The sequence below is a fragment of the Sesamum indicum genome, linkage group LG13, assembly GCF_026168435.1.
Source record: "Sesamum indicum cultivar Baizhima isolate 11 linkage group LG13, ASM2616843v1, whole genome shotgun sequence".
NCBI classification, from domain to species: domain Eukaryota; kingdom Viridiplantae; phylum Streptophyta; class Magnoliopsida; order Lamiales; family Pedaliaceae; genus Sesamum; species Sesamum indicum.
This window is the reverse complement of record NC_142669.1, coordinates 7,798,864-7,813,286: the sequence shown is the minus strand read 5'-3', so window position 1 is coordinate 7,813,286 and position 14,423 is coordinate 7,798,864. Positions and strand designations below refer to the sequence as shown.

General features: G+C 31.9%; 2 protein-coding genes across 4 annotated transcripts; both read right to left on the bottom strand.

Moving 5' to 3' along the window:
* Positions 1 to 436: 436 nt before the first annotated feature.
* LOC105176515 (uncharacterized) lies at positions 437 to 4,601 on the bottom strand. Of its 3 annotated transcripts, none has more exons than XM_088876942.1 (6): positions 4,428 to 4,601; positions 3,551 to 3,672; positions 2,762 to 3,023; positions 2,442 to 2,638; positions 2,021 to 2,208; positions 437 to 1,043 (listed from the first exon to the last, which is right to left on the bottom strand). In XM_088876942.1, the coding sequence occupies exons 2-6, from the start codon at positions 3,643 to 3,645 to the stop codon at positions 757 to 759; spliced, it is 1,029 nt and encodes a 342-aa protein (XP_088733068.1). In that variant the 5' UTR covers positions 3,646 to 3,672; positions 4,428 to 4,601; the 3' UTR covers positions 437 to 756. The 3 variants fall into 3 exon arrangements, with proteins under 3 accessions (XP_088733068.1, XP_088733067.1, XP_088733069.1); XM_088876941.1 differs by having other exon boundaries at positions 3,551 to 3,645; positions 4,428 to 4,600; XM_088876943.1 differs by lacking the exon at positions 4,428 to 4,601 and adding an exon at positions 3,789 to 4,418 and having other exon boundaries at positions 3,551 to 3,645.
* A 2,478-nt stretch (positions 4,602 to 7,079) lies between these two features.
* LOC105176620 (transcription factor JUNGBRUNNEN 1) lies at positions 7,080 to 9,210 on the bottom strand. The gene is made up of 3 exons (XM_088877221.1): positions 8,911 to 9,210; positions 8,041 to 8,348; positions 7,080 to 7,701 (listed from the first exon to the last, which is right to left on the bottom strand). Exons 1-3 carry the CDS (start codon positions 9,119 to 9,121, stop codon positions 7,315 to 7,317), a joined length of 906 nt encoding a protein of 301 aa, XP_088733347.1. The 5' UTR covers positions 9,122 to 9,210; the 3' UTR covers positions 7,080 to 7,314.
* Between the last annotated feature and the right edge of the window lie 5,213 nt (positions 9,211 to 14,423).

Below are 14,423 nucleotides of genomic sequence, written 5' to 3'. Positions count from 1 at the left end.
AGATAATTTTCTCAGTTTCTCCCCTAATCAAATCTCGACCATATGACATGAGAAACCTAGTTCCACGTTTTTCCTTCTATTTCTATACATATAATAACAATAAAGTAAATAACAAATAAAATATAGGGAAAAGTTCCATAATCAGTTTAGAACTTGTACTCCAAGTTTTATGACAATGTTTGTTTACTTCAATTCATTCATGAAATGTACAAGTCAAACAGATATGTATAATGCGAGGAGGGGTTGGAAATGAATTCTGGAAGCACATACACGCACGCAATGACAGAATAAGGAACAGTAATTAGCAAAATGAAGGTTCAAGTGTCAAACATTCAAAGTGTTGGCTAAAAAGTTTTTAACTTTAGTTTATAAACCTGGATAAGGGGTAACTGCAGGTATAATGGCGTGAATTTCTTACCTCGAATCATACCCAGCGGAAGCCAATGAATCATCAATTATATAAGTTCAGTTAAATGATCAATTACATAAGTTTAACCAAAGGGAGTTTTTGTTAATACCAAACATCAAAACTTGAACTAAAACAAACAAATGGTTGAAGTAGTTTGCCGTTGGTGCCCAATTTAGTATCAGATATGGGGCAAACTACAATGAAAGCCTAGCATCTATGTCCCTCTCCTTCAAACTCCAGTGACCAAGAATGTGAATTAACTTCCGACGGGCCAGGATTGGAGAAGGCTCAATATGCTCTCAAGAGAGATTAAGCAACCATTCTTGTTCTTGTTTGACTACAGCACATTATTTTACCTTCTTCAGGTTGATGGATGTTATGTAGTTAGCGTCATCCTTGATAAAACTCCACCAAATGTAAGTAAGAGGGACAGAGGAAGCATGCCAGAGAGCATGTGCGTCCACCAATCCTTGATAAGGAGGGAAGTCAAGTATCTTTAGGCGCAATGCAAGGCCACCTCCCACAACCACAATCCACAACTTCCATCGAGAAGGATGCTTAGTGAGGCCAGCCCAGATTGACCAAGTGAGAAGTTGTGCAATAATCATGATTGTACACACTTTATTATTCCATCCTGTCAAGATTTCAGGAAGTCAGAGGTAGCAAAGCAAAATATTGTTTGTCCATGAAACAAAGAACTTGCCAGGCAGTGAGAAAGTGACATCTGAAATAGAACTGGGCATATTTTTGCACACAAGTGGTTTCTTGATTGTTCCAACTGACCAAGATTACTTATAGTATCTATTTTCTCCTGAGATTTGATTAGAAATAAATATTGTTTCATGTTTAATCCTATTGAAACGTTTGAATACCTAGATTGCCTTCAGGGTAAACCATGAATAACCTTTTAAAACATGTAAGATTAAGGAAGCATAGTAGTTCACAACATTTGATATTACAAAGTGATGCTGTTGTTTCAGAGAGTGGGACGGCATTCTGCTCAAGATTTGGTGGTAATGGAGTAACTGAAAATTTTCAAAAGTATGACTTAATCTCCTTCACCTTATATTTCTATTATATTTCATCATCGCTTTCTCATTTTTGAACTATAAAAGCATGATTTTTTTCAAGGAAGCTCTTGGATAGAAAGATAATGCCATTAAAGAGGTTGTGCCAAGATCTCAGTCATGTAGCAAGTTTCGATGGCAACACGAAGTAAAATCCCTGGAAACTTTGAACCCAAAGACACCTGCATTTACGCATGCAAGCACTAAATAGCATATCCAGAAGGAAGCCTAATGACTAGGAGACACAGATAGGTAGTTCAATAGCTAATGCGTTTCTTCATTTTTGGTTTCTTTTCTCTTCTCATATTAACAACATATGACCTTGTATCGTCATAATTCCAGCCAATCAATTCTCGACGAGAATAGATAGAAATACATTGTGAATTTCCTATAGGGTAGCGTCACATGCTTGCAAGTTCATCCTAAATTTCAGCTAGAATAGCTAACGGGCTGATTGAAAGAAAAGAGCTAATGCCGATAAAGCACACAAATAATAATCTTAACAGGATGATAATATTTGAAGATAAAGAAGTAATGGTAATACCATAGTCAATCTTATAGTTGTTAAGGTACAGAATGTGGGTAGTTGTAAATGCAATCAGTGGAGCAGCAACCATGACTCTAGCAGCATCATCCTTTAAGTTGAAGCTTCTTATAATTGCCAAAATAAGTGAATACCCAAATAAGGCCACTCCAGATGAACACTCTAGATTTTTTGTCAAGTTCACATCTCTGCAGGAATTATATTTGTCAAACAGCTAAAGGGGAAAAATAGACACATGCCAAGACTTGGGGTGGGGAGGGTGGGGTTTGCTATTCCAAGCATGTGCATAAGCAGTATTATTAGATAATGTAAAGAGCGGATTAACATTTGCCTAATAGCAGCATCTTTCCTACCCTTCAGCCAAGACAGGGAGGATAGGAGATATCACAATAAGGACAAGATAATGAAATGAAAATCTAACCTACTGTGGAAGACTGCACTCCAGAAGCATGAGTTCACAGACAAGAGCCCATAGATATTCCAGAGACCCATATAGCCATAGAATGGGCTCTTATCACGTTTCAATGGAAACTTAGAGTAAAGAAGGGAGAAAAAGGAACGCCACCCATGGTAATGCATCAGAAGGTTCAGAACTGAAAAGGCTACAGAAATAGGCTCCTGAATGAATCCAAGGCATTACATCAGGTGCATGCTCAAATTGACTGGACAAAGACACTGATAAAGGAACTTATTTCACCTCCAGTAATCAATATTTGGGCAAAAGCTGGCAATGTAGCGAACCTGGAAGCCATAAAAGTGACGAAAGGGCCATTTGCCATGATATTTTACAGGCCCTAGATCAAGTTCTGCTCTTTCCTTCTCTCTTTCCACCATACAATGGTAACGGCAATCACTCTGGCAATCCCATTGTTTCCACCGCAAGTAAAGAGGCTCTTGCATATACCAAGGGCCATCAAGGAAAGAACCATCTGGAGAGAACTTGCAATGTGAGAAGCATCTTTCTGCAATACAACCAGTCTTCTCACATTGCTCTATACATGCCCTAAAATCAAAAGAAAAAAAAAACGTTAACCTAGTTAAAGCTCACTCAGATTTGTATTACTGCAGGGAAGCTTTCAGAATGATGTGTCTTGGATTAGGAAAATATAAATACCTCTTGTGATTTAGCTCTTTTATATTTCATGTTCATGAAGAAAATGGAACTGAAAAATGGCTATAGAGTTGTGAGGTAAGAAGTTACAGAAATCTTGTCATTGAATAAATTTTCTTGCCATGAATGAGAAAATGTGACAACTAGAAAGCTAAAAATTCTCAAGTTTAAAGTATTTACTAGTCAAAGGATCTCAGGGTAATTCTATTTTTTTTATATGAAGTTTAAGGCTAAACAAACAAAGGCACTGGGGCAGGGGGCTCTGAATGAAATGCAGAAGAACCACATAAAAAGATTAAATATCACAAAAATTTACATTGTTAAGGTCCAATTACTCCCATGACCAGGAAAGAGAAATGAAAAGGAGAAGGAAAATCAACTATAACAGAACAATTTACAAACTACACAAAAACCTTTACCTGTATAATGGGTCGGAATCACCAGCACTGGCTTCATATACTCTAAAAAGGGAAGAAAACACCAGACCGCAAATTATCCAGTAGCGGTTTCCCATCTGGTCAGGAGACTATGATTAGAGCAGCTAATCACAATTGAAAAAGAGAATACAAGAATTAGGAAGAAGATAAAGATTAAGACATTTGGCTACCATGAACATGTTTTGCTTAAAGTACAAATGTTTGTATCTGGAAAACAGACCTAGCATGGATGCAAGAAACCTAACTCAATATGCACGCCGGAATACAAAATCTCCATTCTCAGTGCAACCTATGATAAGGCAATGGCAAACACGACAATCACCATGGTAAAGAATATCTGAACTAAAACGTTGGTGATTTTCAGAGTGTGATTGCAGTCCAATTTAAAAGCATCTTGAACTAATCAAGCACACAAACCCGTACTATCGACCCAAAATCTTAAAAGGCTGCGAAACCAACACCCTTGCTTGGATTTAACTGATAATACTCCTCCCAAGAAAATTCATATGTTCTGTTGGTAGAAAAAAGTTTCCAAGACGCAGATGCTCCAGATTGAATGTTCTTATCATGAAACCTAAAAGCATATGAACCTAAAACTCTCTCGCTCTGAACTCCACGCCTTATCCCATTGTTACTACATTGCATTACCTTCTGACAGATTATTCCTCCGTAATCAAACATTTCTACCAGAGTATGAATGACGCATTAGGTTGCATGTTTTCAGATTAACTGTGAGAAAATCCGATTAAGCTTACGAAATCTAAAAAGGTTGCAATAGACAGACTTCACGCTTCGATTGAAATAAAAAACAAAAAAAGGGTGATGAAGATAGCGGGCGCAGAAGAAGAATACACATTACCGATCTATCGTTTATATCCCAAGAATTTCTGAAAAATTGGGGAGAAGAGATCCTGATCTACAGCAGGAATAATAAGAAATAGAGATATAACACTGAGCATTTACTTTGTCAGCGGAAGAAGCCTACAATTATGGAGACACTCTACACCTCACACACTCGACAAAAGGTAGACAGCCGGAGGGGAAAATTATTTAAAAATTGTAAAAAGAAAGAAAAATTAAGAAAATAGCGTGAATTCAAAATATTTAATGATTTGAGTGACAAAGTTAGTAAAAGAAAAAAAAAAAATTTAAGCCCGGTGGCTCTTTTATTTATAAAAAGAAAATTTAATATTCAAATCTAAATTCAATGTGAATTCCAATTGCAATTAATTGAATGTGAATTGGGCCAATTTGGCCCAATTCACAAATTATTATTATTTTTATTTTTTAAAAATTAATTATATTTAATTAATTTTTAAAATTAAATTAATTTTAAAAATACAATGAAATATACAAATGTAATAGTATATATTCTTCTATACAATTCTCAAAAAATACGATGAACCATACTGATAAGTTTGTGACAGTCTTGGAACCCTTTGATTGAAACTCGAGATCAAATTCAAAATTTAGAAAAAAGTACAAGTAATTTTTGTGATACTATAAATTATCTTATATAAAAAAATTAGCAATTTACTTTTATTTATTTTTTAAAATATAATAATAAATAAAAGTAATTTATTTTATATTTAAAAAATAAATTATTTTATTTTAAAAAATACAAAGAGATAAATTGCTATTTTAAATATAATAAAGTAATTTATTTTATATTTAAAAAATAATTTATTTTAAACATAAAATAAATTGTTTAAAAATACAAAGATATAAATTGCTATTTTAAATATAATAAAATAATTTATTTTATATTTAAAAAATAATTTATTTTAAATATAAAATAAATTATTTCATGAATTGTTGTATTTTAAAAAATAAATAAAAATAAATTGCTAATTTTTTTATAAGATAATAATTTATACATTTATAGTATTACAAGAATTACTTGTATTTTTTTCTAAATTTTGAATTTGACCTCGAGTTTCAATCAAAGGGTTCCAACATTGTCACAAACTTATCTTCATTGTATTTTTTGAGAATTGTGTAGAAAAATATACACTATTGTATAGAAAAATATACACTATTGCATTTGTTTATTTCATTATATTTTTAAAATTAATATAATTTTAAAAATTAATAAAATATAATTAATTTATAAAAAATAAAAAATAATAATTTTTGAATTGGGCCGAATTGACCCAATTCACATTCAATTAATTGCAAATTGGAATTCACATTGAATTTATACTTGAATATTAATTTTTTTTTTTATAAATAAAAGAGCCACCGCGGTCTATCTTAATTTTTTTTTTATTAAATTTGTGACCGCGGTGACACTCAAATCATTAAACATTTTGAATTCACGCTATTTTCTTAATTTTTCTTTTTTTTCACATTTTTTTAAATAATTTTCCCCAGCCGGAGCCTGGAGGTCATCTTACATTTGTATTTCAGAAACTGCTGTTTATTTTGGGCAAGTGGGCCTGTGGATAACAATGTTTTGGGCCAGTTGGGCCTACGGATAACTATTTGGAACCACTGGCCCAAGTTAACTATAATATTTTTTAAGACATTCCAAGTGTTGATTATTAATTACTTATATTGACCTGTCTGGTTTTGTTTTCATTTTTATTTTCAGATTTCAGTACTTTTAATTAATGAAAATACTTTATTGATTTTTGTGCGAGAAATAATCTGCAGCAGGAATAATAAGAAATAGAGATCTAACAGGTGTGAGAAATGAGAATTTATTTGGATTTGATTTGTTATATAGGTATTTTATAAATATTGTGTTTTAATATATAGAATAATATTATCTTTTTCTTAAAAAATCAACATGATATGACATGTCATATTATGTCTGAAAAATTCTTACTCGAATTAAGTTTGGTCTAATCAAATCAATCACAAAGTAAGTGATTGATCACTTTTTCCGTACTATACATCAATCATACGACAAGTGTCTTGTACTTTCTACATAATTGATTCAAATTTGGCTGAGTCCGATCGGGGCTGGAATTTTCCGTTATGTCCTCTTGTACTAGACAATGATGAGATCTAAAACGATTGTTTGAGAAGTGTGTTTTTAGTAAATTAAGTTGCAAACTTTTATATAAAATGAGTCTTTTTAATAAGATTGGACTAAAGAAATGAATTTTTGAAAAATCTAAAATAATATAAAATTGGAAAGCAACTGTTGGAAGAACACATTCTTCTATTATAATATATGAAAGTAATACAAATAATCTTTTATTACATCATGGTATGGTTATTGAGTCATTGACTATATACATACATTTTGAAAGAGTGCCTGTTTCGCTTGTGGTTGAACAGATCAAATTTGTATTTGAATGTAAATAATTTTTTTTTAATGATTATTCACGGGAATAATTAATTTCATCAAAATTCGTTTTAATAAAAGTTATGATTTCGTCCCTTTTAATTTGTATGTATTTTTATCTAATAATCACTTATACCTATTAATAATTTTCCAATTCCTTGTTAGCATCAATTAAGAATGACGTAATTGATTCACTCATTTACACATATATACTCACGTATTAAATTAATTTCAATAAACCACCTAAAAAATGATACATACTAGTATACATCTTGAATCCGATACCAACATCGATCCTTCAAGGCAAATACATAGTACGATCAACCTCAGCAGGCGAAGGTACTAAACAGACCTAAGCGACCAACCCCACATGGGACAGAATAAGGCTGTCACAGCTATACATGTAATTAGTAAACACCATCCTCCATTTTCAATTGTATATCGTAATTGTTTATAAATAGAAGGGATCAGCAGCAACAAAGTTGACGATGGACCGGAGATCCTCCCAATCGGTGTGCCTTAAGTACAGGTCGTTAGTGTCACCGCAAATAGAGCCAGAAAACGAGGAAGCAGCAGAGAATGGGGCTTGAGGTGCTGAGCTGAAATGTCCTAAAAACTGTTGATTCGTGATGCTTTGAGCATGGCTGGAGGCGTTGAAACTAATGTAGCTGGTGCTGATGTTGTGATCGGAAGAGTCGTCGTCGATGCTGCATGTTTTGGAGCTGGCATCAACTGCTGGATTGATTGTGCTCTTCTTGGCTGCAATTTCTCTCCAATCTGGTATACACTTCTTGTAAGAGACGTTCCGCTTGAATATTCGGCACAGGGTCCATACTTCCTGTGAATTCAACAAGTGAAGTACATAGATTAGAGCGGTTTTTGATATAGAGTTTGAATCGATTCACAAAAAAAATAAATTCAAATGATCATATTTGAAATTATTCAGTCTGTCATATGTAAAATGTGAGATCTCATGTCCTAAAAACTAATGAGATTCATAAAACTCAAATGCATTCGTTGGTGATCCCTTTTTCGATCAGTTGAACTTTACAATGCATGGATTTTGAAGGCAATCCCCATGCCCAACGGGCTTGCAGGCTTGTGCGTGACAAATGGTATAATTCGAAATGAGGGTTTTAAAAACAAAATCGAACTAATTATTGACTAAATCACTTACCGCTTCTTGAGCAACGCTCTTGATGTCAATGTGTTTGGTCCTCTTGTCGTGGGAGGCCGGGAGGCGAAACTCGTGCATCATCCAATCGGTTTTGGTACCCTTTCCGGCGCTTCCACGATAATACACCAGCGACTTCTTCAGCCCAATACAATCACGGCCTTCTCCCCCCGATGAATATATGGGTCTGTCGATACCCGTCGCCTTCCAAAAACCCGAACCCGTCACCCGATTGGGTCTTATGCTGTTCCTGTATTTTCTCCCTCTTTTGCAGAAGAAGTACCACTCTTTGTCCCCTACGTTACTGGATTCTGACATATCAGTTTAAAGACAGTTTGTCACGAGCTAGGACACATGTATACTAAACAGGAAACATGTATTGTATTAATCTTGTATTTTCAGGGACTCCTATGATTATGCCCAAACAGTTCTATGTTAGTTAAGTTTAATTAATATAATTACTAACTATAACCTGTCCGCTTCTCGAACAAGCTTACGATCAACTTTATATATAACTCCGTTCTTGTTTCTAATAGTTTAAATTTCGACAACATGGTCGACGTTCAGAACGTCTGATGTTATATTTTTTGCAACTGAATAAAAATGTAATTATACTGTGTCTAATTACCAAAACATTGTGTGCAATCATTGATCGCGGACATGTTCATAAAAAATGAATAGCTTCGTAGAATTAAAACTAATTTTGTTTCCGACCAACATCTCAGTCTGTGGTTCTCTTCCATGTTTACCGTGAAAAACTGAACTGACTAAATCAAACCTACGACAGACGTTCTTACCAAAATTCATTAGTTAACCAAAACCTGAAAAGCGAAACAAAAACTCGACGAATTAATCAAACACGTGTAAACATACTTGGAAGATCCCAGGGATCGTACTTGTAGATGTCAGCCTGCTTGATGAGCTCGATACTTATCGGTCTCTTCTCGACCTTCCGTCTAAGATAAAACCCCACAAGCTCATCGTCAGTCGGGTGAAACCTGAACCCTGGAAGCGGGGCATCATCGTCCCGTTCCTTATCGTCAGCAGTAGTAATCATGCTGCTGCTAACATTTTCCAGTTCCATTGTTGTAGCAATCGGAATTTCCAAATACTTGGGGTTTTGTATTGGTTCTTACAGTGGGAATATGGGCAGCAGCAACCTTAAGGTAACAAACTTTTGTAATTAGGAAGAACAATAATTCATACTAGTATATAAATACAAAGTAATGAAAGGTGGTGATGTGGGGAGCTCATGATCAGCGGCCTATATTATATTTGGTCAAGTCATGAATATTGACTTGGGGGTTGATGGGGCCCAGGAGCTTCTGTCTGTTTTTGAAGCGGTCTTCAGTCTTTTATTTCGACATCATCAAGTAATAATACGAGGAACAAACATTATATTAAAATGAAAGGGAAGAAATATAAAGATGGAGGGTTGCCAATTCAGCAATTTGCTGACGTGGGCTGTGCGTCAATCTGTCTATTTCAGTGGCTGCTATATTTTACACAAATTCACTAATTTTGTGTTTTAATTTCGTTAGATAAAATCTTGCTTGATTGATAAGGTTAAAAAATTATAACTAAAAATATTGTGAGTTTGATCATTTCGAGAAACGTTGATGTGTTTTAAAATATAATAGATGGTTTTTTTTTTATTTCGTTAAATGTATTAACTAATTAATTTAAGTTATTAATGTGTTGAATTAGCCTTAATCTAAATTTGAGTATATTATAAAAAATAATAATCTCACTATCATTATGGAAAGACCGAAAATATAAAAAATACTAAATAAGTACCTAAAAAGCATGTAAAAAGAAAAACATGTCAGGGGTCGATCGTCGACCAAAACCCTAAGAACAGAAGAGGGAGAGGATCGAAGAGGGGTGATATGGGACTTGGTCACGAGTCTATTTTTAGTTATTGCAATTTGTTATTTACTATTTTTAATATATAAATATATTGATTAAATCGATATAATGTCTTAAAAATTAAAAAAAATCCAATTGTAGACACTACAAAAAAATGAACGTTTTCCAACATTAGAATATATTGTCCTAAAAATGTCAATATATGATTTTAATAATAGTTATTAGTCTAGTACAATAATATTTATTGATTAATTATAGATAATTGAAAAAGTAATTATTAATATTTGAAATTCATAATATAATCATAATCCATAAAAAAAGAAAAGAAAAGCTATATACAATTATTGAATGATTGATTAAGCATTGATGAATGGGATTAGTCAAACTCCAAAAAAGTCCCAAATCAAAGATATGGTCTTCAAATTGAACAATTGTGAGTGTACTTAGAATGCCTCTACTTCTTCATTCAACTTGTAATTTCCACTCACTGACTAATTATTCCATTTGTGATCAAACATTCTCGTTTCTCATATATCTATGTGTGCTTCCAGAAGCCGCATCATCACATTTCTTCACCTAGAAATCAAACTTCCTAAGGCTAACTGCACTTTTCATTCCATTATTTATAAGATTTTTAAATTTAGTTTCGTAAGTTTGAAAGCTTCTCATTTTAAATTCACCCATTGAGAAATTTACGAAAAAAAGTTATCTGCAAGTCACTCAGCCGTTTCTTCTATTTTGAAAAGATAACGGTCAAATGACTTGCACGTAGTTTTTTTTTTTTTATTAAACTCATAAATTCACTGAAAGTCAAACAAATATCCAAACGTCTGGTGAATTTTAAATTTATAATTTCAAACTTATAAGATATTAATCTTAACCATCCGACTAAGATACCATTCTTGGATTTATATAGGTCCAGTAAGAGAATTTTTAATTTATTGACCAAAAACATACAAGACTTGAATCAAACAAATTCAAAATTATGGATTTAAATTTCATTATATGTATACGTATAAATATTTATTTGGCTTTCTATAAATATATTATAATTTATTTAATTATTTTGACTTATATTGATGTATGTATGAATTACATCAACATATTAATTAATTTATTAAAATATTGATATAAATTATAGAAATTAATTTAATTTCTACTTGAAAATGAGAAGGGGAAGAACAAGTCAAAATGATAACATATGATGATGTCAATTGCAGGTAGAAAATGTTTGACTTTCCTTTTCTTGGACCAGGCAACCTCCATCTGCCCTGCTCTTAATATGTAATACAATTTATTTTTTTTATTAGATTTGGAAGGAACAATTTAAATTTAAAAGATATATATTTCAAATATAAAAAAAAAAATGAAATTCATCGTAACAATTGAAGGGTTTAGATTTGTTATTAGGGTTTCAAAATCCTTAATTTAGGATCGATCGATGCAAATAATAACCTAATTTTATTATAATATCTATTATTTTAAATTAAATTAAAATTAAAATATTTAAATTTTATAAACTCATATAAAGAAATATTGGGTTCGAATCTTATAAATGGGAAAGTACTCTATGTTTATAGTATTTTTTTCTTTACGTTTATTTTGTTTTGACGCATAATTTAATTTAAAATAATTGTTGTATGAAATGAAGGTTGCATGCCAATGAGGCTTAAGTTAATTGACGAAATTAAGATCCTATGACGTTAGAGATCATGAGTTTGATTCCCGTTTTATGCATAGGATGTTGTTTTTACGATTGTAATAATTTATTAGATATTAATATTCGACATAAATAATTGTAATCAATTTATTTTAATTAATAATAATAATTAAAAAATAATAATAAAATGAAGGCTACGTGCATTTCACATGAACCTGGCTGCAACCTGAGCTGTGTGTAATTTTATGTTTATATATAAATGATTGTTCCAATTACTATTATTTTTATTAGATATTGTATATTTAAAAGTTATCGACATACTTGATTAATTTTAATATTCTAATATGTATATATACCAATATTTTTAATATTTAAATAAATATATTTCTTTTAATTTGCAAAATTAAATGCTTGTTACTTTGCCAAGTACAACTCTAAACTACACCAACAATGTAACATAAGGAAATCATCGTGAATAAAAAAACGGCGTTGATGTCTTGGTCTAATGATAAAAATAAAATTTCATAATTAAGTTGAGGTTATGAGCTCGAGTCCCATTGAATATGTAGCTCGGTATCATCTCATTTATATGATTTTATTGTTCTTAGTCGTATTAATATATTAATCGAATAATAATGTATTAATTGAAGTAATAATTTACTGAGATATTAATTTAAATTTGTAACCATCACTTCAAAAAGAGAAAATGATGTTGAAATAGTAGTTGGAAATAATGGTAAATCTAACAGTGGTCTGGTCTGGTCAACTACATATTTGTTTTTAGCCGTCCGAAGAGGTAAACCTGATTATGATTTTTTTTCTGGAAGGTCTATTCTTATTCCATTTCCACCTTGCTTGACTTTTTGGCTCACTCATACGTATTATTATTATTATTATTATTATTGTTATTATTATTATTATTATGCACACACATCTACAGTCGTGGACTTGAGCCTGTAATCTTTTATTTGTGAGGTGTCAATCTTACTGATCGTGTTTTTAGAAAATTAAAAATAAAATATAATTTCATTAACTAATTCAAATATATTCTCGTATTAATGAAAAATTTCATGCAAAAATTCATATTACCTAATCTCGTTCTTCTTTTGTCTGTCCTTGTTTTGGGGAAGTATGGACTAGTCTCAAACTTGTATATACCAAACTATAAAATAATAGTGGTAAAAGTATGGTATCGTACGTAGACTGATCGTATACGTACAATACCCAATCAAATCCTATTTTTCCCGACAGACGTAGCTTCTTAATATTCTTACACCTCACTTCCCAAATAGAATACAGACACTCCCAATTGTCCGTTGAACCTACTCTCCAATCTAACTTCCTTTTTTAACTTTTTCTATAATCTTGAAATATTAATTAATAATTGATATATAGTATAGTATACCTTTGCTTATTCAACATCACATCAATAAAAATAGTACAAATTAATTAATTCATCAAGAACACAAAAAATGAAAATAGTGTTATTTTATTTTTATTTCTATGTTTTTTTTTTTTACCATCGTTGGATTTCATCTAACACAATTACATGCCAATTTTATTAATAATAATCTACGCTTTCATATTTATTCAAATTTATGACTTGTATCTTATATTTGGAAATTAATAATTCAAATTCTAAATATTTTTATCGTCTTCTCTAACATTTCTTCACCCACCCACTTTCGATCGCCACCAGCAACCCACCGGTGACGACTAGCCTTTTGGCCGCTCCCTCCTCTACTCCGTCTTTGTTTAAGCAAATTTGGAACGCATATCTATACCAAATAATATTCGTTTATGATGTAAAAATAATTTTATACTTAAAAATCAAGAAAAATTGCATGCTGCACGCCCTCGGCCATAGAAAGATACATTTTTTTTTTTTTTGCATTTTTTTTAATTTAAAAAAAAGGCATAAGGAGCTAATTTGAATTTTTAGTTTACAAAGTGGGAGGACAAATTGGTATTTTACACTTTGAAAAACAATATTAATGTTAAAAATAAAAATAATAAAGAATGAGTGAGAAAAGATATTGACAAATCTCGTGGGAAGACTTTGTGGGAGAGATGGTCGAGAGTCAGTGATCCAGTACCGCAAGTCAGAAGACCCGCCTCTCCCGAATGGAACAGGTCAAAGTCCATGGTCCATACAAGACTCGCCAGATGGGTCCCACAATTTGACATGATCTTATTTCTAATTTAAAAAATTTCTACTCAAATCAAATTCTATTGAATTAAACCTTTCATAAAATATGTGTGATATATTTATCATGTAATTGGTCAATTTTTTGAAATGTACACTAATCATACAATAAGTATATTACACTTGTTATATAATTGGTTCAGGTACGATCAAATCTAATCTGTGGTAGAATTTTTCAGACCTATTTTCTATTTTCAATCATATCGGAATCCATACAAAATTTAATCTCAACCATATATCACGAATTCTAAATTGTCATTTTTGTGATCATAAGCCATATATGTACTGGGAAGGAGCTGGGTCGGGACGCACGACGCTGCCATAAGATTTTGCTCTTATATAGATTGTGAGTCATCAGATTAACATAGAGTAATTGCATCGAGTTCTCCTAAAGTTTGAAATAATTACAAACACTCATTGTTTGAAAAATTATCATTGTCTCTTGTAATGTTTTATAAAATTATATGGAGGTTTGAAACTGTCCACTTTGTTCTTACTGTACCACTAGTGTACTACGAATATAGCCTTAACATGTCATCATTACCTTTTAAAAGGAAATGGCAGTTGTTAATCCCATCATTGGGAGCAATGTGGGCTTGCAACTTATGAACGACCAATCAACCTTACACGGTGTTCTTTGTCTCGTCCTAC